The 23,668-nt window shown below is 36.7% G+C and overlaps 1 protein-coding gene across 5 annotated transcripts in view; it reads left to right on the top strand.

Moving 5' to 3' along the window:
• TFDP2 (transcription factor Dp-2) overlaps positions 1-23,668 on the top strand; it is a 115,643-nt gene that overhangs the window by 54,759 nt on the left and 37,216 nt on the right. For 4 of the 5 annotated variants that reach the window (XM_039248549.1, XM_039248548.1, XM_039248547.1 and 1 more), the window contains 2 exons: positions 15,899-16,002; positions 23,318-23,439. In XM_039248549.1, the coding sequence (XP_039104480.1) occupies positions 15,899-16,002; positions 23,318-23,439 (226 nt within the window). Of the gene's footprint in view, positions 1-57; positions 118-15,898; positions 16,003-23,317; positions 23,440-23,668 lie in introns of those variants that run through there. The other variant, XM_039248551.1, reaches the window with a different exon arrangement.

Raw genomic sequence — 23,668 nt, 5'->3', positions numbered from 1 at the left:
GAGCTTTTCTGCGCTCGATTGCTTATGTCTGACACAGTCTCAAGTTTCCACTGAATGGTAACAAAGACTGTAGAGTGTTGTTGGTACTGCAGTGAGAGGCATGCTTCTTTAGACCAGGTAAGAGAGATCATTTTGTTTCTTACTGCTGGGTGAGTTTTTACCGGGTTTATTTTACGTTCTTCCAACAGCAGCAATATTAAGTTGATAAACAGCCAGGAGCTCGCTGAATTCAAGACGTCCTTGCTTGTTGCAGACAGGAAAACTACAGGGTATGGGGGTTGGGTTGGGCGGGGGGTGGGGGGGAGGGGAGGGGTAGAGTAAGCTTAGTTTATCACTCAGTTACTTATATAAATCAATTAAAATGTGAAAATAATTTTGGAGCTCAGTTTTCCTCGTTCAAGAACTGAGAGAGCAGTTGAGATGAATAATTTTGAAGGTACTTTGGAGTTATTACTTGTGAATGCAATTCAAATGATAGTTTTTACTTTCATTTCTTTCCAGTAGTTAATAAAATAAGCTTTGACCTCAACTATACATTTTTTATTTTTGGAAACTTTTACATTGTCAACAGCAAAATATGCTCCCTCGGGATCTTTGAAATAAACCTGACACTTAAGAAAAAAAAAATTCCAGCTTTTATAGCTGTTTCATTCCTTTCTTTTCCAGTTCATTTTTCTTAAAAGTATTTGTGCTTTGAAAATGTCAGCTGTATTCTAATGAAGCTCAGGCATTGTTTGCTCATAAAGGGCCCAGTGCATTCCACTGCTTTATGGTTTATTATGAGGCACAGTGTGAGAGTGTGGGTGGCACCATTTGGTGTCTGCCTCTTGGGGTAGTGACTGCCATTATGTTAGTGTTAGATTGGCAAAGAAAATATAGCATGTAAGATCCTATATGCATCTGGATCCTCTGAAGAAAATCTTAACCCTGAACAATACTGAGTGAGCCCAGAATGTGTGACAACTTGATTGAGTTGATCACTTCAAGTATACTCTCAAAAGTCTGCATTTCAATTACAATTAATATTCTACCAGCCTCATCTCTTATTTTTTGATATATATAACATACTCATTCTTTGAATTTTAATAAGGAAGTGAATGTTTCTGGATAAATTATGACATTTTAAGTAGATATAGTAAAATTTTAAATAACACATTTACTTAAAAAAGAGTTTTAAGGAACTTAGTGTGGGTGGGAAGGGGGAGTGGAAGAGGAGGTCAGGCAGAGAGCCTTTCTTTCAGTTAGGAAAGCTCTGATGAAGAAAAAAGCAACAGATGTTTCTTCTGTTACAATTGAGGTTGTTTTATTCAAAATTCACAGTAGCTGGAATGGGGAGGGAAGATCATAAATCTGACTTAATCAGGGAATAAATAAAACCTAGTCATTTAAAATTTATTCTTTTATACTCAGAATTTGAGAATCAGTAGAGTAACATTCTGAGCAACATGCCTTTTGGAGAGGCTTTTTTTAATCTTAAAAAATTAATGTGTAATTAATGGAAATGTGAGAAAGTTAATTTTAGTGCATTTAAGTTATGGAAAAAATCATTAAATGCTATAGAATATTTGGGGGAAAAGCTTAGCATTATAAAATATATAAGGAATACTGAGGTTGCAAAAGTTTGTAATTGCACAATAGATACTGAGGCTCAAAATGAAATTGCATTAGGAAACATTATTTGCATGCAGTGAGAGAGACTTTTATCGTCAGTGAGAAGCATGAGACTTACTCCAAAAAGCTCTTTCAATAAGAAATGCAGGAGGAACATTTTAAGTTTAATTAAAATGAGCCTCTAAAAAGAAAGATAGTAAGCTTAGATTGGTTGCTAATGGACAGAGAAGAATATTTGCTGAAAAAAAAAAGTAGCAAAGGAATTGCTTGGAAGCAGGATGCATGTAATGGAAGCAGTAAAAATAAAAAAAATAGTTTTTGAATTTATGGAATTCATAATGAGTAAAAACCTTTCCCTTTGCAAGTAACAAAGAGAAGTTCTGTGCTATTGTATAGTGTCCATTTATACACATTACAACTTGATTCATTTCTTAAAGTTAGCTTTTGAAAAACCAGGCCTGAGCTCCAGGTCTTTCACAAATTAGGCACTTAGTCAAACTTTGCCATGCCCTGCACTATAAAATTACAGTGTAAGAGTAGATAATAGCCAAAAAATTCTGTGAACCACAGTAAAATTTGTGTAAGGAGCAAATATTAAGTGGTTTTCTGATATTTAATTGGTATAAAGAGAAGACAGGAAAAGATACCAACATCCAAGGAGGTTATTAAAAATTTCTCTTGCTGTTAGCTGGGATCTGTTGATGTCCCTGAAGATTTTGTTTCAAATAATGACAGAATATAGAGATTTTGAAGCTTTTCAGATCACTGTTTTAATTAAGATTATAAGATTTAAAAGTTGATCTTCATATATTTTACCTTTTTAAGGAATAGCAGTAGGGAGCAGTTGAAGGGTTTTGGTTTTTTTTTTCTCTCCAGGATAAGTGAAATAACTTACATGGAGTTTAAAATGGATTTACAAATTCTATAGGCATAACTAAAGTAAGAACTTTTATAATTGTGACCAAAGTAATATATGTTTGATGAAATAGCCCTAAAGAATACTGATGGCCCCACATGTGATATATAATTATAACACAGCCCTAGATTGTAGTTATCAAAAGTGTGCGTCACTTGTGTTTATAAATGTAGGCACGACAGTAGGTTATTTAACAGCATTAGCAACAATACAGAAGTCTTTGAGACTATTAATCCTTCAAATTAAGAGCAATATACTGAAACAAGAATTCTAGAGTAAGATATCTGTGGTTCTTGCCTTGTATATATGAACTCTTTAGCAAAAAAATGGGGTCTAGGGGAATCTGAGCCTTACCTGTTCATTGTTTTCCAAGTTAGAATACCCAGAGAGTGACTGTTGTAGACATTCTTTCTGCCTTCATATATGTGTTCAATTAGAAACAACAGCAACCTAAAACTCTCTCATTTCTGAAGTGGAGGTCAGAGGGGAGATTTGCCTGCTACCTGTATTTTTCCAAAAAGAAAATCTTTTACATCATTGTTTAGGAGCAGATAAAATAGTATGAATAGTATGCTTTAAGTATATTATGAGTTAACTCTTGTGGATGGATCCAGGAACCTATCCTATAATGATAGCATTACTTCTTTCTACCAAGTTTCAAGAAACTAGTTTGCAAACAAACTTTTGGAGCTAGAGACCATCAGTAGGGGGCTTTGTTTTAGACAGTTTGTCACTCTCTTGGCAGTTTTTCTGGCAGAAAAATGAAGAGACTGCTAACTGAGCACTTACTGTGTGTCAAGTAGACCCAGGGAAGTTACTTATAAAAGTTTGCAAAATCTTTTTGTTTTAATGGTTAAGATTTTAATTAAAGAATTATTGTTGATATTGATGTCTGACTTTAAGATTTTTTGCTCTTCAGAATATGATTTAGATGTAGATTCAATAATAGCTCTCAAATGGAACATATTGTTGAAATAATATTGGTCATTGCCGTTTTGAGTATTGTATTGTGGAATATAGTGATGCCTTTTTTAATTTGCTAGGGAACAGAACTGCTTTGAAAAACTTTAATTCATGGGTGGTCTTTGATCTTTTTGAGTTTAAGTGTCCTAAAGTTTTAAATTTAAGAATGCAACTTTTAAATTGTAGGTCTGTTTGTAGTCATTGCCATCTTTTATAAAATTAGAAAAATATCTCTCTTGACTGTGAATTTTAAATGATTTATTTGTTAACATGGCCTGGGGCCAGTTATCATCTTAAAGAGTTGTAGGCTTCTTCATGAGGATGATTTCCAATTAAGAGCGCTTGGGTGTTCTAATCCTTGTAAATTCTGATCCTTGTGGTTGCACACAGCTGCCTTGATCTACTCTAGCCATTCAGTGGCTGTTAGTATAAGATAAAATGTGCTCCCTTCCTCTCACTCTTTTACTAGGCATGCACACAGTGTCTGTGTGCCATCTGGTGGGTGTATTGGCTGTGGTGATGATACTGGAAGTAGTGGTTGAATGTATGCCAAGCACCGAAAAGCTGTAACATTTAAGAACTAGAGACTGAAGAAAGGTCACTCACCTCTTTCCTTTTTTTTTTTAAATTCAAACAGAGATAAGTGTAATAGAAAGAGTCTGCTTATACTCACAAAGAGATAAAGGGACCTTGAAGCAGTCTTTCCCAGTCCTTCCCGTATTTGTTAAAAATATGCATTCCCACCTAGTTTCTGATTCTTTAGATGTTGAGTGGAGCCCAGGAATGTGCATTTTGAATAAGAAGGACACTAGTCCCCTCCACCCCTTTTGCATCTTATGACCAGTCTCATTTGGGAAGAATTGCTATGAAGGATTTGAAGAGCCATGCTGTTGAGGCCATATTGTAAACTTATTCAAATATTAATCAGAAGATATAGTGTCTAAAAAATGGAAAATTCTAATTAAGCATGTAGAAAAGAAATGAGAAAATTAAGATTTAAAGGTTTCCTTCAGTGAGCAAGATCATAAAAAAAGGACAAAATGACATGTTTTAACTGAAGATAAAGAAGCCAGTGAAAAGCAATCAGATCTCACCTATAGATGAGACCAATGTTTTCAAATAGACATTTTAAAAATACTGAAAAGGGAGCACCTGGGTGGCTCAGTCAGTTAAGTGTCCAACTCTTGATTTTAGCTCAGGTCATGATCTCATGGTTCATGAGTACGATCTCCGTGTCAGGCTCTGCTAACAGTGTGGAGCCTGCTTGGGAACCTCTCTCTCTTTCAAAATAAATAAATAAACTTGAAACTATATATATTGAAAGGAAAAGGTCCTAGAAAGAAAACCTAGTGAGACTGGATAAATGAGTTCTAAGATCTCATAGCTTTGAGGTTTGAGGAACTAAATGAAAACAACTATAATATTCTGGATACCAGAGCCTGAATTAAGGACTTCATTTAAGAAATGAAGAAGCACTGTTTAAATCCTGGCGTACGGGAAGGTGAAGGAAGAAATTCTTTTCTCCTTTCAAAGTGAAGAATCCAGGGCCTTTATGGTTTTAGATACCAGAGAAACAGCAAATCATTTTCAAAGGTGTCCTCCATGTAAAAATGCTTATCAAACCCAAGAGAACAGATTTGATCCTCTAGGCAAAGTATGTAGGAAAGACTGACAGAAAGATTTATTGACCCATTTAGGAGTATGCGCCTAGGGCCAAGAGTCTGTTTCTTGTTATGGCCATTTCAAGGGTTCTTTCTTGGGTTCGTGCAAACATTTTGGTTAGGTGGTCCATTTGGGGGAATCCTACAAGTCCTGTGTTCTGACAGCTGCAAAAACAGTGAGGCTTTTCTTCCATGCCTGTGATCTGTAGGAATGTGCATTTCAGATCTTCTGTCCTTATCTCTGCACTATAGAATGCTTGAATTCCATTTTAGAACCCGATACAGAGGGGGAGGTTCTAGAGGTCACTTTAACTACTAAACTTTGGAGATATTAGGAACTTTTATCTTCTGTTTCTCATGCTTCTATTTGCAGCAGTCTTTTGGTTATGGTTATGTAGATATGCTCTATTTTACTTATCTTACAGGTTTGGTATTTCCAGTTGGATATGCTGTCTTTTCAAATTTTTATGGGTTATTAATGTGTTTTATTTATGAAGATAGTATGTGGAACTATTGAGCCTGAGTTACTTGTCAAATAAAAGTGATAGATGTCCTCTAAGCCATCCATATTGTTTCTTGTACACTCTTCAGTGACGTATATGGCTTTGTGGATGGCTGGCTGAAATTAGAAATACAGTCTTAAGGTGTGGAATCTTTTCTCTTTGCAAAGTGAATTGGCCTATTCTAGAATTGACCTGTGACTTCACCTCATTAGTACTGTATTTGAAACCAACTGATAGTTCTTTACAGCACTTACTAACAAATAGCTGAAAGGTTAGTGCAGAAAGGAAAGAAATGCTTGACACTTTCCTTTTCTGACTGCTTATTCTCTGGTGGAAATGTTAACATGAATGAAATAAAAGCATATGATACTGTCACATAAATAAGCAGATCTGTGGAGCAGAATAGAAAGTTAATAAATTGACCCAAATAAGTAAACAATCTAGGTAGCATTTCATATCAGCATGGGGGAGGGAAAGTAGATTATTAAAAGTAGCCATCTGAGGGGGAGAGGAATTAGATCTTTTACTTCTCACATTGAATAAATTCCAGATGAGGCAAGGATGTAAAATTTTAAATGAAGGCATTAAAGTTTAAGAAAATATGGGGTGTGTTTAATGCATCTTAGCTTATAACTAATGATAGCTAATTTCAAAGGACAGCATAGCCAACTAAAAATACCAAACCTGTAAGATATGTAGAATGTAGCAAATCTATGTATAATGTGTACCTCCAAGGTACACAGTTACTCTGAGCTTTACTTTTATATGTAAACATACTTATAGACCTTTTTATGTATGACACAAAAGTTACAAAAGGAAAGAATTACTATAAAATGGACTATAGTCTTTAAAAATGTGTTTAGAAAATCATATACATAAGCAGAACGCAAATGTCAAACTGGGAAAAATATTTGCATCAGATATAACAAAGTGTATACTTATTTTTTTAATGCTTAAAGAGATTCTGCCAATACAAAAAATCAACAGCCAATAGAAAGATGGGCATAAGCTCCAGGAAGGAAAATTTAGATGACTTAAAACGTGTCAGCCTTACTTATAATAATAAATTAAAACCAAAATAAAATGAGAAACTTTAATTTAAAAGTTGACAGTTTGATTAACACACTGAGATGGAAAGATATGTGGAAATGAACGTTTTTATACATTTGTGTATGGAGGGTGAACTGCTGCAGTTGGTACAACCAGTGTGTAAAGACATGTATAGTCATTGCATTATTATTTATAGTAATGAAATATTTTATTGTTAATGGTTGTAATAGTAAACGCTTTTCCATTCCTAAGGGACTGATAAACTACTAGAACCATAAAAAGTAATATTGTATAGCCAGCAAAGTAAATATTGAGGCAAAAGTATATATACAGGTTTGGATAGACATCTAAGATGTCTATTAAGTGGGGAAGAAAGCATATGCAAACTGATATAGTACTCAACTCTAGGGGAAGGAAAAAAGAATGTTTTGCATATATGTTTGTATATGCTTAGAATCCTTCTGAAGATTATATACAACCCAGCACCAGTAGCTGTCCCTGGGAAAGGGATTGGTTAGGTGGTGGTTGAGAATGGGAGGAGACTTATGTGTCTCCTGCATCCGTATCATATGCTTCCTTCCATGGACTTCTTCCATGCAGACATTCATGTATTCATTCATGTAACAATATTTTTTGAACTCTACTATGTGTCAGGCACTGTGTGCTAGGTGCTGGAGATACAGCAGTTGGTGAGAAAATGAAGCCCCTGTCCTTATGGAGCTTAAATTCTGGAAGTGGGAGGGCTATGGACAGATAATCACCGAATCAAGTAAATATTAATAGTCAATACATCATATAGAGATAAGTACTCTGGTGAAAAATCATAGTAAATTAGGAATTCCTTGTATAGAGTGGTCAGACATCTCTGAATTGGTGACTAAGCAGAGACTAGAATGAAGCTTGGGAATAAGGCAAGTAACTATCTGAGAGAAGAAAGCAAAAGGTTGTATAATCTATAATTAGCCTCTTACTAATGACTATGAAATGGCCGAAGTCACTTTTTTCCCATCATTTTTATTAGTAAGGTATAATTTGCATGTAGTAGATCCTAGTCCTTTTAGCCTGTAGTTGTACAACTTTGACAAACACATACACTAACACAAACTAGGTCATTTTCTAACTATTTAGAGCTGAAAGTTAGCTTGTCCTGTTAAGTTGGAGCCTGTGTATGTGTATGGGATATACCACTACTTCTGATTTGAGATACTTATAAACCCATATAATAGGCGTATTCTTTCTTATAGTAACTTACTAATTTGATTCTTTGAGGAGGATGTGATACAGGCTTCGGTGAACCAATTCAAGCCAAAAGAAGTTTTTTCCCCAGAAAGTCAGTACTGTGAAAAAAATAACTTATACTGGCATCATGTAGACAAACCACAGTTATTTCACTGAATTTTTCATTTTAATTGAACATATTGAAGGTGACTAACTGTAACTGGAACCCTGTAAAGAAATATGAGTGAAAGAAATCTTTGGTGTCTAGACAATTCTAATGGAAAACAGAAAGACTGTAATTACTCAGAAAATTGAAATAAAAATTTGAGCCAAAATTGTGTGCCTCTGCCAAGATTTGGCATAAGTTTTCAGCTGTTTTTCCAAGCCATTTCCCTAGGTGATTGATCTTATTTAGTTAATTCAGGGAATTGCCAGAACCAAAATCCAGGCAGGCCTTTAAATTTTTGTTTTTAATAAATACACCAACTGCCAGGAATTGACTTCTGGACAGTGTCAGGCCCCTGTTGCCAAGGAGCTGTGAATTAAGGCCAGGTACTTAGGAAAAATTTTTTAGACTTGGTTTGGTTTACTTCTCTTGACCTGACTGAAATTTTGGGATATTGGGTGTTTATAACCTATTTAAGTATGTCCTTTTGAGTCAAACAATTTTTTAATCTTTATTTATTTATTTATTTTTTAATCTTTTATTTATTTCTAGGAGAGAGAGAGACAGCGTGAGCAGGGGAGGGTCAGAGAGAGAGGGAGTCACAGACTGAAACAGGCTCCAGGCTCTGAGCTGGCAGTCAGCACAGAGCCCGACGCGGGGCTCGAACCCACGAACCGCGAGATCATGACCTAAGCGAAAGTCGGACGCTTAACCGACTAAGCCACCCAGGCGCCCCAATTTTTTAATCTTTAAAAAAAAATTTTTTTAATGTTTATTTATACTTTGAGAGAGAGAAAGAGACCAAATCTGAAGGAGGCTGCAGCCTCTGAGCTTTCAGCACAGGACCCGACGCGGGGCTTGAACTCACAAGCTATGAGATCATGACCTGAGCCCAATTCAGATGCTTAACCAACTGAGCCACTCAGGCACCCCTTGAGTCAAAATTTAAAAAATTTTCTTTCTACTGCTAAACCTAGTTGATTTGATGAAAGTGAATAACGTCTAAATACATGGCTTTTATTTCTGAATATTACAGTTACTGAAATCCCAGTGGGGCACCTTTAACTACTTCTAAAGCAGATTTCATTTTAACTAATTATAAAACACAGATACCTCATTTATAGATCTTTATCTTGTTTCAACATCTGTGACTGATTCTCACGCTCTTTACCTTCTTCCCTCCCCTCTATCTCTTCCCTCCAGAATGGCAATAGCTTTTTAAATTATAAAACAAGCACATGCATGTTCATAAAATGTTTTTTTCAAATAATAAAAAAAGTATAAAACAAGTAAAACATTTCTTCTCACCATAACCTCTCTTAACGTTTGTTGTTTATCTTGCCATACCTTTTATGCTTATATAAACTTATGTGTATATGTAGTTAGGTAAATGGAATCTTACTAATCATAGTCTCTTATAATGAGAACATTTTCCATGCAAATATATACCTGTAATTTTGTTTTAGGCACTGTATAATATTCCATCATATACACGTACCAAAAGATGTTTATACATTTAAATTGTTTTTAGGTTTCTGCCTTTATCTATAATGCTACAGTCCTAGGACATGTATAGCTGTTTTTATCTGCTTAGTTTATTAGGCTATATATCCAACAGAGGAATTGCTGGTCAGAGGGTATTCCCATTATTAATTGTGGTATGGATGAAGAGACCACTGTTCAGCTTGCCACTTAGGTAATGGTGGGCAGTTGAAAGGACACTTGTTGAAGTGGAAAGAAGCTTTAAAATGTATATAATTGTTTTAAAGCACTTATTTAAAATTTTGTACTCTAATTATTCCTCTCTAATTACAGTCCTCCAGAAAGACACTCTAGTATCCCCTCCACCAACAAGGTGTTAGCCCCTTTTGTGCAGGGAACCATGTCATTTGCATTGAATATCTATAGTGTTTAGCTTAAGTACTTGACACATAGTAGGAGCCAAGTAAATATTTTTTAAAATATTTTTTTACATTTACTTATTTTTGAAAGAAACAGAGCACAAGTGGAGGAGGGGCAGAGAGAGAAGAAGACAGAATCTGAAGCAGGCTCCAGGCTCTGAGCTGTCAGCACAGAGCCCTATGTGGGGCTTGAACCCACATCTGGGCGATCATGACCTGAGCCAAAGTCGGACACTTAACTGACTGAGTCACCCAGTCACCCCTTATTTGTCTTTCCAAGTAAATATTTTTTAAATGTACCCATTTTTTGCCACACTTTTACCAGCTCAGGACATTATCATTAAACTTACTAATTTTTATCTATCTGATAGATGAGAAGTTTTCCTTTTTAAAGAAGTGTTAATTTTTTCATTAAAATCAAGAATCTTTTCATATGATTATAGATATTATAGATTATAGATATTTGGGTTTCTTCATGTATTCAGCTTATTTTTATATTGAGGTACTGTTTAATTGTTGTTGACTTATAAGTGGGAAGTTAAGTAAATAAAAGTTTTTAAGGATAGTGTTTAAGGATGACGTATGTATTGCAAATTTGTTTACTAAGTTAGAGGTTTGTCTTTTAAGGATATTGGGTCTTTTGCTATTTAGAAAAATACTTATTTTTAGGTAGTCATGTCTGTTAGTCCATTTTCACTTAAGATTTTTAAATTCTGGGGCGCCTGGGTGGCTCAGTCAGTTAAGCGTCCGACTTTGGCTCAGGTCATGATCTCACAGTTCAGTTCATGAGTTTGAGCCCTGCATCAGGCTCTGTGCTGATAGCCCGGAGCCTGGAACCTGCTTCAGATTCTGTGTCTTCCTCTCTCTCTGCCCCTCCCCTGCTCATGTTCTCTCTCTCTTTCTCTCTCTCTCTCTCAAAAATAAACATTAAAAATTTTAAAAAAAGATTTCTAAATTCTATAACATGCTCAGAAAGGCCTTCTTCATCCTCAAATTATAAAAAACTATAATTACACTTCCTTAAATAATTTTGTGGCTTTAATTTTTATATTTAAGTATTTGATCTTTCTGGAATTGATTTTTTTATAAGATGAGAAATTGAAATCTAAGATTTCTTTTATCAAAGTGGACAGTTTATTGTCTCAGAAACATTTCTTTTTTTTTAATTGAATTATAGTTGACATACAGTATTATATTAGTTTTCAGATGCACAATCAAAAACATTTTTTTAAGCAATCCACCCTTTCCCTACTGATTTGAAAATGCTACCTTTACCATATATAAAATTTTCATGTATACATGAAATAATTTCTGGATTTTAATTTCTGTTTTGCCAAGGTTTTTCTATCTGCCACTTAGCAATATCACACTTCAGTCACTTCAGCTGTGTAATAATTTTGAAATCTGGTAGGCTAAAGTTCCCCTCTTCCTTGTTATTACTTGGTTTTTGGTTTTTTTCTTTCTTTCTTTTTTTACTTTTCTTGGCTGTTCTCTGCCTTTATTCTTCCAAATGCACTTTAGAATCAATTTGTTAAGTTTATGAAGTTCCCTCTAAATTCTTTTGGTATTAACTGGCATAACAGATTAGGCTTTAGTGATGTTTTTCATTTTGTTTTGACCAAAGTTTTATATTCTTATTTTTCCTTTAGTGTTAGGTTTAAAATTGGAGTCAGTCTGTTCCCTAACCTTAATTGTCTTTTTGTGTGGTTTTTGTTCCACTGTTTTTTTGCAAGTTTTTGACTTTTGTTTCTAACAGTGTATCAGAGATGATCTCATCTTAAACATTCAACAGCACTGAGGTCAATTTTTAAAATCATCTGAGAAGACAAATACCACATGGTTTAACTTACATGTGAAATCTGAAAAATAAATGAACAAACAAAAGCAGAAACAGACTCATAAATACAGAGAAGAAACTGATAGTTGCCACAGGGGAACAGGGTGGGGGACAAATGAAATAGGTGAAAAGGATTAAGAGGTACAAACTTCCAGGGGCGCCTGGATGGCTCAGTCAGTGAAGCATCCGACTTTGGCTCAGGTCATGATCTTGCAGTTTGTGGGTTCAGGCCCCATGTCAGGCTCTATTATGACAGCTCAAAGTCTGGAGCCTGCTTCAGATTCTGTGTCTCCCTCTCTCTTTGTGCCTCTCCCACTCACACTTTGTCTGTTTTTCAAAAATGAATAAACATTTTTTAAAAAAGAGGTACAAACCTCCAGTTATAAAATAAGTAAGTCCACAGGATTGTAAAGTGGGGAATATAGTCAGTAGTATTGTAGTAATGTTATATGATGACAGGTGATAACTGCACTCATCAAGTAAGCATTTTGTAATATATGTAATTGTCCAATCACTGTGTTGTACACCTAAAACTATGAAATATTATATGTCGGCCATACACTAATTAAAAAAAATAAATCTGAGGGGCGCCTGGGTGGCTCAGTTGGTTAAGCATCTGACTTTGGCTTAGGTTATGATCCTACAGTTTATGAGTTTGAGCCCCACGTCAGGCTCTGTGCTGACAACTCAGAGCCTAGAGCCTGCTTTCAAATTCTCTTGTTACCCTCTCTCTCTCCCCCTCCCTCCTGCTCTCTCTCTCTCTCTCTCTCTGTCTTTCTCTCTGTCTCTCTCTCAAAAATAAACATTAAAATTAATAATAAATAAATCTGAGAGTCAGACTTTTGCAGGGCTGTGCTCTTGCTCACATGCCTGTCCTGCCTATGACTGAGTTTATGACACCGGTCTATCAATTACATTGCTGTTCCTCCCCCTAGAATCACAGATTATTATTCTCCAGTTAGGGTGGATTCTTAAATAGGTGAACAACCATATTTGGGACATTTGATATAACCTTAGTCTTTAACAGTTTGTAAGATATGCATGTTATATGAAAAACAAAAATGAATTTTATGGTTACAGAGGAAGGAAACTGTTTGATAGAGTAGTTCAAAATAATAAAAGTCCTAGCATTTTAACTTATTTCAAACTCAGTATAATTATAGTACCTGTTAAAAAGTCACAAAAAAATGCAGTTTAGGCTATATTACAGGAGATACGGCATCCAGATTGGAAAAGATGATAGACAGCTCCGATCTGTGCTAACCAAGCAGTTGTGTAGTTTTATTCATCTGTTTTGTGCCAGGGACTAAACCAGGTGCTAGGAACACAAAGCTCAAAGACATAGCCCACTTCAAACTATGTAAATGGTAGCTAGAACAAGCAAATACAGGTTTTGTGAAAAATCAGAAGGGCATCCAAGACCTAGACCACAGAGGCTGGGGACAGCTTTTAAGGAGGAGGTGATACCCAGACCAGAGGCTTGGGGGGGGTGGAGCTATTGCTCTCCTAGCTCTGGGACCTTGTATAAATTATATAACCTCACTGTATCTCAGTTTCTTCATGTATAAAGCAGAGTCTGTAATAATACATTTTACACTGTTGTCCTAAGTGTTAATGAGATGATGTATATAAATATGAGAAGCCTCTGGAACAGACTCTGGCACACAATAATGACTTAGAAAATGGTATGGCATGCCGTGTTGAAGTGCTGGGAGGTAGAGGTTATCCCAGCAGAGAGAGACTTCCAGCAGAAGGAACGGTGTGTGCTAAAGCTGGAGTGGTTGAGCTGGGGCCTTTCTGGAACTGCAAAATATTTAACCTGTTTAGAGTGGAGGGAGTAGCTGAAGATGAAGCTGGGAAGGGAGGCAGGGGAGAGATCTCCAGATAAGAGCTGTTGTGCCATGTTGAGGCATCTGAGAGGCATTGGACATGCTCTGGAATCTTTGAAGGCCTAAAGTAGGGGAGTGTCCAGAACAGTTTCCCCAGTTGAACGATGGGTTTGTTTATAGACGTGTGGAGGGGCTAGGAAAGCTATGCAAAATAGCATTTCCAGTTAGAGTGGTGGTGCTCAGCCCTGGCTGCCCGGTGGGGCCTTCTGGAAGACTTTCAACAGTCTGACCCCCAGGTTCATTCCCCATCAGTTTTGTCAGCACCTCTGGGGATGGGACTGAGGCATTGGTATTTTTTATTGAGTCCCAGATAATTCCATTGCACAGGCACCATGGTGAATCACTGAGTTAGAGAGTAACTGTAATTCGAATCAGATTTTTTTTTTTTAATTTTTTTTTTTGTTTTTTTTTGTTTTTTTTTTATTTATTTCTAGGAGAGAGAGAGAGAGAGACAGCGTGAGCAGGGGAGGGTCAGAGACAGAGGGAGTCACAGACTGAAACAGGCTCCAGGCTCTGAGCTGGCAGTCAGCACAGAGCCCGACGCGGGGCTCGAACCCACGAACCGCGAGATCATGACCCAAGCGAAAGTCGGACGCTTAACCGACTAAGCCACCCAGGCGCCCCTCGAATCAGATTTTATAATGTTTCAAATTAAACAAGTGCTAGCAGCATAAGGCAGCCAGAGTGAGAAGATAACAAGTAGGCAACGGTGGTCAGTTGAATGAGGAGGGGGTTGATTACTTCTGGATTGGGTCACTGGGATGATAATGATCATATTATCAAGACTCGGTCATATATCAATACTGAGAACGTGAAGGATAAGCAGGCTTGGGTATTAGACCTTGCTGAGTGGGCATGAGAAAAATAAGGAATTTGATTTTTAAATGTGGGTATTGAGGGAAAATGATAGAGGATAAATGGGCAGAGAAAGAAATGGAAGGAGAGAAGCCAGAGGTGCCGTTGAAAACTCAGGAGACAAGAGTAGATAATTGATGAGTGAGATCCCTGAAAAGACAGGACATGCAGAGACACTAAAGAAGTAATTTACTAATGAGAATTTCCACTCAGAGAGAAAGAAGTAAAAATTTGTGAGGATGCACATAGGTTCACAGGTCCAGGAAGAGAAGCTATAATAGAGCCTGATGACCTGGTTTCCTAAATTGTCATTTTTTTCCCCAGAGTTTCAATATTGAACCTCTCACAGGTACTTTCTGGGGTGATCTCCTTTGTTATATTAGATTACTACAAAAAACATTGATAAACTGAAGTTTCTCAAGAGGAGTTAAATAATTGAGACAGTTTATAAAATTACCAGTTAGCTTTTCATTTCATGGGTAGTCCTTGGCTGCCTTGATTTGAAACTTAAAGTGTTGGGGGTGCCTGGGTAGCTCAGTCAGTTAAGCGTCTGACTTCGGCTCAGGTCATGATCTCGCCATCTCTGAGTTCGAGCCCCATGTTAGGCTCTGTGCTTATAGCTCAGATCCTGGGTCCTACTTTGGATTCTCTCTCCCTCTCTCTCTGTCTCCTCCCTTGCTCATGCGTGCTCTCTCTCTGTCTCTCTCTCTCCCTCTCTCTCAAAAATATGTTAAAAAATTGTTTTTTAATTTAAAGTGTTGAAATCACTTGAAAACACTGTACACATCCCATAGTTTCCGTTATCACTAACTAGGTAGCATCATATTTTTTTTCTATAGTATGATAAAACCAAAAAAAACTACCAACTCATTTTGAAACCATTGTTAACTTTTAGTATGAGTATTTTCTATTATACTATAAATATAAATAAATTCTAATAGATATTTTACTTCATATTCTACTTCATACTTTTTTTTATTCTCTGGTAGCAATAAAGACCTAACTGGATTTCTCAACTCTGATATAAACTGTGATTTGCATTATGTATTGCATTGTTCTTTCCTCTAAAAACCCACTAAAAGTCCAATAGCCGATTGTCAGGCAGGCTGAACTATTTATTTTATAGTTTTCCTATTCAGCAGAACTAATTGTATTCACTACAAGAAAGCAGTCATTAGTATGGCTTTTTAGTAAACTTCTTATTTATAACTTAATTATTAAGAGAATTATAAATTACTTAAGCAAAACTGGGATTAGCAGCATGAGTGTATAGATAGAAAGTGTCCTTGATACTGCAGACCTTAACCTCATATTTGGTATCATTTCAGGTAACATTTCATTTGTTGCGTTTCCAGTTTCCAGCACCAACTCACCAACAAAGATTTTACCAAAAACCTTAGGACCAATAAATGTGAATGTTGGACCCCAAATGGTAAGAAAATCATCAAATCTTAGAATTTGAAATTTTGCTTAGGCAAGACTAATGTAAAGGATAATCGTACTAAAGCTGTGGGTCAGAAATTCCCGTTTATTGTTTTAACTCAGTCACTTTTTTAAAAAGTTTTGTTTTCATCTGAATATAACTGATTAGGTCTTGAGAAAAAGGCATTGTACTCTACAGTATTTTCATTGTATTTGAATCTATGATGTCTCGGTGTGTAATATCAAGGTTTTTTGTTTTGGGGGTTTTTTTTTTGTTTTTTTTGCTCCCTATGTGAGGCTTCTCTTGTTTTTAATTGTTTGATTAAATTGGTTCATAATCTGTTGTTTTATGTTCTCTTTTTTCTTACAAAATAACTTTTATTGGGGCGCCTGGGTGGCTTAGTTGGTTAAGCGACCAACTTTCGCTTAGGTCATGATCTCGCGGTTCGTGGGTTCGAGCCCCGCATCGGGCTCTGTGCTGACTGCCAGCTCAGAGCCTGGAGCTTGTTTCAGAGTCTGTGACTCCCTCTCTCTCTGACCCTCCCCTGCTCACTCTGTCTCTCTCTCTCTCTCCTAGAAATAAATAAAAATAAAAAAATTAAAAAAAAATAACTTTTATTGCCCCAAACTATATACTCTTATATAAATTGAATATGACCCAACAGTTAATCTATACTGAGAGCTACTAATCTTAAGCAGCAGAAATAATGAATGAAAAAATGGAAAATATTTAACTGTTTCTCTGAAGATATTCCGTTAATTATGCTAAAGCTTGAGGTATACAACACTTTTAGAAAGCCTTATTTGTAAACAAAGTTGCACGCAATTACTCTAAAAACTACTTAATGTCTTGGTCTCACCCACCTTTAATGAAAGTATATAAACAGTTGAACAGTAAACCTTCAATGTCAGTTCTTGTGTGTTCTCATTTATAGAGCAATAAGGATAATACTATTGTGGACTCTGTTAAGTGGCAAATTATTTAGGCAAAAAATATATTTTAACATACTTAATGGCTATGGCAAATCTTTAAGATTTTAAGACATTCTAGAAATGACATTTTTCTTGATCACTTGAGAGCTGTTAATTATCTGCAAAATTCAAGCCAAAAGATCTTACACAATTTACTGTAACTATGTGAAGAATGTAATCTAGCTCCAAACCACATGGAGACTTAAGCTCAGGTAAGTGTCCCCATTTGAAGGTAGTTCAGGGTATATTTCAGACATTACTAAGCTTTTGCTTCTCACCAGCCACTGCAGTGGGTGCAAATGAGATGAGGCACCTAACCTTTAAGTCTGTATTTTGAAACGCTTTTATATAAACACCAAAATTAAATAAGCATCCCCAAGCCCTTATAAGTTTCGCCCTTAGAGTACTCCTCTATTTTGAGAAACTGTTCCCTGTCAGTATTTTAGTGATGCTGCCATGGCTCAAATTTGAATTCCTCTTTGGGCAGCAGTTTTCCTTTCCATTGTCAATTTGAACTAATGTGTTACGGGAGTAGTTTTAAACTTCAGTTTTGACAATGATAGGTGGTCTTTATACCACTTATCCCCATTCCTTCAAACCTCAGAATCAGCAAAACAAAGGTCAGAAGAAGGGAAGGAGATTTGGGGCTCTTTAAACCTCACCTTAATTTGTCTCCTTAATTCTGAGCTGCGTTTTACAGTTCTTAGTTCTTGGACAGGAATGGGCGCTTTCTTTTTGAGCTCTTCATGGTTGTAGCACCCCAGTTAGCTCCACTTCTCTCTTCTCTTGCTTATCTCTTCTGAATACTGTCCTCTCACCCTCAGTCTCTCATCTCTGGTTAAAAAAGCATTTTCTTAAGTTGAAAAATTCTTGAATAAAACCTCACCCAGTTGCTTCTTACAGTTGTCTTTCTCTGCTTTCCCTTTAAATTTCACATGTCTCTTTGCAAACCAAGTCTTAATGGTAGATAGAAATTTCAAAACACCTCAAGAAGAGAGTAGTTTTCTGTGTTAATAGACACCAGTTTAGCAATAACTGTATTAGTTTGGGATACTTTGCCTTTACTTAAAGGTATCTTGTTATATATATAAATACACACACACACACACACACATACAGTATATGTATGATAATCTCATAGCTATATTTTGACATGATTAAAAAGTACATGTTTCTTGGGGAGCCTGGGTGGCTCAGTTGGTAGGCATCTGACTTCAGCTCATGTTATGATCTCACAGTTCATGGTTCGAGCTCAGAGCCTGGAGTCTGCTTCAGATTCTGTGTCTTTCTCCTCTCTCTGCCCCTTCCCTGCTTCCTCTCTCTCTCTCTCAAAAATAAATATTTAAAAAAAAATTTTTTAAGTACATGTTTTTTACAGTGAAAACTAAAATTTTGTGAAATAATGAAATCCTTTATTATAATCCTTTATAATTATATAGATTCATTTCCCCTTCAGAATACAGGTACTCTCTTGGTATCTGTATTCTTTCTTTTGTATCTTTTCTTTCTTTTTTTAAATTGAAGTATCATTGGCACACAATATTACATTAATTTCAGGTGTACAACATATGATTGGACAACTCCATGCTTTATGCTATTCCCCACCAGTGTAGCTACTGTACAAGGCTGTTACAGTCTCTTCGCTCTTACTGTAGATGGCAGTAGTACATAAGATATACTGATTACAGGCAGAAAACCTTGAGAATGAGATTCAGTTACTATATGATTTTCATAGCCCAACTGTAATCCATTGTCAAAAAAACCCACATAATTACCTTTAAATTAAGGATGTCTTTGGGCATGGGGAGAGGTGGGCACTTAAGTTTAAAATAAGTGTTTATTTTCCCTGTTAGATCAACAGAATATAGGAAGTAATTACTTCTAATTTCAACTTGGGATTTCAAAATTAAGGTTCAGTTTTATAAAGCATATCTGACCCATCCCCTTTATAATTTTCCTGGGTTCAGTGGTTGATCAAGTTCTGTTGACTTTTCTTTGTGTTTCTTAATGTTCACTGTCATTGTCCTAATTTAGGAACTCATCGCATCTCACATGAACTTCTAAATTGTCATTTTAGTTCAAGTCCATCATCTCTCCAATTTGTTCATTCAGGAAATGTTTACTAGAATTTCCATTATTAAGGACATACCAGGCTCTGTGCTAAGAGAAAGGAATGGAGTATTGCGAATCAGTCTCAGATCAGCAAAGAATATCAGCTGACAGTCTTGACATTGAGGAGGAAAAGAATAAATGAAAACATAGCAATTCATTTACAGAGCCCTTCTCAGTAATGATAACTAGTTTTTTTCTATGTCCTATTTCCCTTCATCCTCTCTTCATCTTTACTTTTCTATAAAGCCTTTAAATCAGGTAAACTGAGCCTCTAAGCTACTGATAACAAATATAGAAAAAAATATAGTAATAATATTGCACAAGGGCCCCTGGGTGGCTTAGTCAGTTGAACATCTGACTCTCAATTTCAGCTCAGGTCATGATCCTAGAGTTGTGCGATTGAGCCCTGAATCAGATTCCATGCTGAGCGTGGAGTCTGCTTAAGAGTCTCTGAGTGCCTGGGTGGTCTACTCAGTTAAATGTCCGACTTTGGCTCAGGTCATGATCTTGTGATTAGTGAGTTCAGGCCCAACACCAGGCTTTGTGTGGACAGCTCAGAACCTGGAGCCTGCTTCAGATTCTGTGTCTCCTTCTTTCTCTCTGCCCCTCCCCTGCTTGTGCTCTGTCCCTCTGTGTCTCAAAATAAATAAACATTAAAAAAAAAAAAAGATTCTCACTTGTGCTCTCTCTGAAATAAAAAAAAAATAACGGTGCACATATTATGCAGTCTGTCTCAAGGGTAAGTTGGAATGCTTAGAATTGTTTTATGGAGACACCTATTCTAGAAATAGAGTAGACCGAAGACAAATCAAATACTCAAATTTTCCTTCTTAAGCTTCACACTCAAGGTCAGCTTGATATAGAACATCTGAATGTGTGAGGCAGTGATTGGCGAGAATGATGTCCTTGATATTGTAGAGTATTTCCTTACTGGACTTTATGTAGACCTTTCTGGCATACCAATGAGCAAAGAAACTACTTTTTTTCATTTTAAGAGCTAGGTCTTGGGGCACCTGGGTGGCTCAGTCGGTTGGGCATCTGACTTCAGCTCAGGTCATGATCTCACGGCTTGTGAATTTAAGGCCCATGTCAAGCTCTGTGCTGATAGATGAGAGCCTAGACCCTGCTTTGGATTCTATGTCACCCTTCTCTCTCTGCCCTCTCCTGTTCTCTCCCAAAATAAACAAACATTAAAACATTAAAAAAAAAAAAAAAGAGCTAGGTCTTCTGTCTCAGTTCATTAAGTATTTATTGTGCCTTTTCTATGAATATCTCCTAGCACTATACTAGGCTCTGCAAACATTCACTCTACCTTTAAAGATTTTACACTGAAATGGAGGTGCAGAGGTGGAGTGGAGTGTGCAGAGGGGTAGGAGATACAAACATTGTCCAATATCCATATTTTCTCGTGAGGTAAGCTTCTGAATTCCTCATTTAATAATCCTTGGAATATAATAGAGAAACAGAATTCCCCAAATACCTATCAGTGCTTATTGTCTTTTGTTTTTATTTTGTTATCTATAGAATTAACTTACTAAAATTATTTCCTAGGCTTTTGTATATAGTAATATGTCCCTAGGCCCAAATTGGCAAAATGCTGTACACAAACAGAGGTAACTAAGTTCTTAAATATTTAGTAACTGAATAAATATTGACAAGACTTTATTTTTTTATTTTTTTTAACATTTTATTTATTTCTAGGAGAGAGAGAGTGAGACAGCATGAGCAGGGGAGGGTCAGAGAGAGAGGGAATCACAGACTGAAACAGGCTCCAGGCTCTGAGCTGGCAGTCAGCACAGAGCCCGACGCAGGACCCGAACCCACGAACCGCGAGATCATGACCTAAGTGAAAGTCGGACGCTTAACCGACTAAGCCACCCAGGCGCCCCCTCTTTATTTTTTATTTTAATAAATTTTTTTTAATGTTTGTTTTTGAGAGAAAGAGAGAAAGAGCGCATGCATGTGCAAGCAAATGAGCAGGAGAGTGGCAGAGAGAGACAGAGAATCCGAAGCTGGCTCCGTGCTGACAGCAGAGAGCCTGATGTGGGGCTCCAGCCCACACACTGAGATCATGACCTGAGCCAGTAGGACACTAAACCAACTGAGCCATCCAGGCACCCCAACAAGACTTTAAAAACCAAGTCTGCGGCCCCTGGGTGGCTCAGTAGGTTAAGCCCAGACTCTCGATTTCTGCTCAGGTCATGATTTCATGGTTGGTGGGCCTGAGCCCCATGTCAGTTCTCCGCTAACAGCGCAGAGCCTTCTTGGGATTCTCTCTCTCCCTCTAGCTTTGCCCCTCCACTGCTTGTGCACCTGCGTGCACTCTCTCTCAAAAATGAACAAACATTTAAAAACCAAGTCTGAACTGAACTTGAAATGCAAATGAATCCTTCTCTTTGTTCTCTATAGAGCAAATTAGCAACGAACTTAATTACTAGACTTAGACCTGGCCTGCAGAAACAGGTGTCATTTGGTCAGGGAGTCAAAAATTAATTAGTATTTTGACCTACATAAGGCAGTAGAAGTAAAATTATTTCTTTTAAGATCTGTCATTTAAAAATTATGTGTAGGCTTGTGGGTTCGAGCCCCGCTTTGGGCTCTGTGCTGGCAGCTAGCTCAGAGCCTGGAGGCTGTTTCGGATTCTGTGTCTCCCTCTCTCTCTGACCCTCCCCTGCTCATGCTGTGTCTCTCTCTCAAAAATAAATAAAACAAAAAAAATTATGTGTAGCCCACATACATGCTTTTCTCTCTTAATTGGGACTTAAACAAAACCTTAGTATTATGGAAATTTTCAAAAGTATACAAAAACAGAATCTCTTCCCTTAGAAAATCCAAAGATCTGGGGTTGCCCAGGTAGGGGCAGTCCCGTGCCTCTGGGTTGGAATGAACATTCTTCGACAGTTACCCACATGGGACCAATATTGTTGCATTAATACCCCCATTCACTAGAGCAAGCCCTTATTTTTTTGACAAAAATACTTTTAAAGACACTACTAAAATGCTAAATTGCTTTTTGTATTAATTATTATAAACATTTTTGGAGAGAAACATTATCTATTTACCAGTGAAGTCTAAGAAACATTTTGGTAACATATATCAAAGAACTTTTTTTAACTGTCTGTATCCTTAGTTCCATTAATTACCTTTCTGGAGTCTCTCCTTAGGAAATAGAAATTAAGGCCAAGATCATTGTACAAAAACGTTTGTCACAGTATTGTTTGTAATGTTGGATAATTGAATATCCATATATATCTAACAGTAGGGAACAGTAAATCCACATGATGGAATGTTTTACATTAAAATATCTTTGAAGAGGGGCATCTGAGTGGCTCAGTCAGTTGAGTGACTCGATTTCGGCTCAGGTCATGATCACAGGGTCGTGGGATTGAGCTCTGCCTTTAGGAGAGCTTTAGGATTCTTCTTGCTCGCTCGCTCGCCCCCTGTCCCTCCCTCTCTCTTCCTCCCTCCATCCCTCCCTCCCTCCCGCTCTCCCTTTCCCTCACTGATACTCTCTCTCTTTCTCAAATAAAAAAAATAAGTAAATAAACAAAGTGTCTTCAAAGAATATTGAATGACATGAGGAAATGCTCTTGAAAAAAGAAGATAAAACTAAATCTGTATAGTAATCCAAATTGTGGGGTGCCTGGATGGCTCAGTGAGTTAAGCTTCCAACTTCAGCTCACGTCATGATCTCATGGTTCTTGAGTTGAAGCCCCACATGAGGTTCTATGCTGACAGCACTTCAGATCCTCTTTCTTCCCTCTCTCTGCCCCTCCCCCACTCATGCTCTCTGTCTCTCAAAAATGAATAAATGTTAAAAATTAAAAATAATAATAAGCTAAATTGCATAATGCCTTGGTATATATTTGGACATGAAGATCTGATTTACTGTTGCCCTAGTTTGAATACATCAAGTTCAACTGCAGTTAAGTTCTGTAATTTCAAAGAAAACTTTCTGTTTTTCTGATTTTTACATTGTTCATTGACAACTTAATCCTTCCAAATTGCTGTTCACTTGCTGAAACCTGTATTGTGGCCTCATATCAGTATTCAAGATACTTGTGTTTTTAAGACCTTAGAATATAAGGAAATCAAAGCTTATGTTTTCGATGATTGATACTAAGTACATTTTAGGCAGTGAGATTTCCTCATTCTGTGTAGGTTAGCAATCAACATGATTTCCTATGTGTATGCTTTTCTTTATAATTAAGAATATTATTTTCTGTGTCCTAACTTTGTAGATTATAAGCACACCACAGAGACTAACCAGTTCAGGAAGTGTTCTGATTGGGAGTCCATATACCCCTGCACCAGCAATGGTTACTCAGACACACATAGCAGAAGCTACTGGCTGGGTCCCAGGGTAAGACTGTTGCTGCAAGTAATCATGTTTAAAACTTTGTTTTAAGCTGTGATCCTTACCTCTCACTCTCTTGTCTTCTGTTCTTGTTTTATGTTAATCTAGTCCTTAAAAGCTAATGTGTGGCCTTTAAAATCACCTGTTTTATTTCACTTTCTATCTCAGACATAAATCATTTATCGAGGAACCATTTTTAAATACAATAATTTGTACCTGAATCTTGTGACTTTTT

The sequence above is a fragment of the Hyaena hyaena genome, unplaced genomic scaffold (assembly GCF_003009895.1).
Source record: "Hyaena hyaena isolate Hyena2069 unplaced genomic scaffold, ASM300989v1 scaffold_311, whole genome shotgun sequence".
NCBI lineage: Eukaryota > Metazoa > Chordata > Mammalia > Carnivora > Hyaenidae > Hyaena > Hyaena hyaena.
Note: the sequence above shows the minus strand (reverse complement) of the source record. Positions and strands in the feature narration are given on the sequence as shown.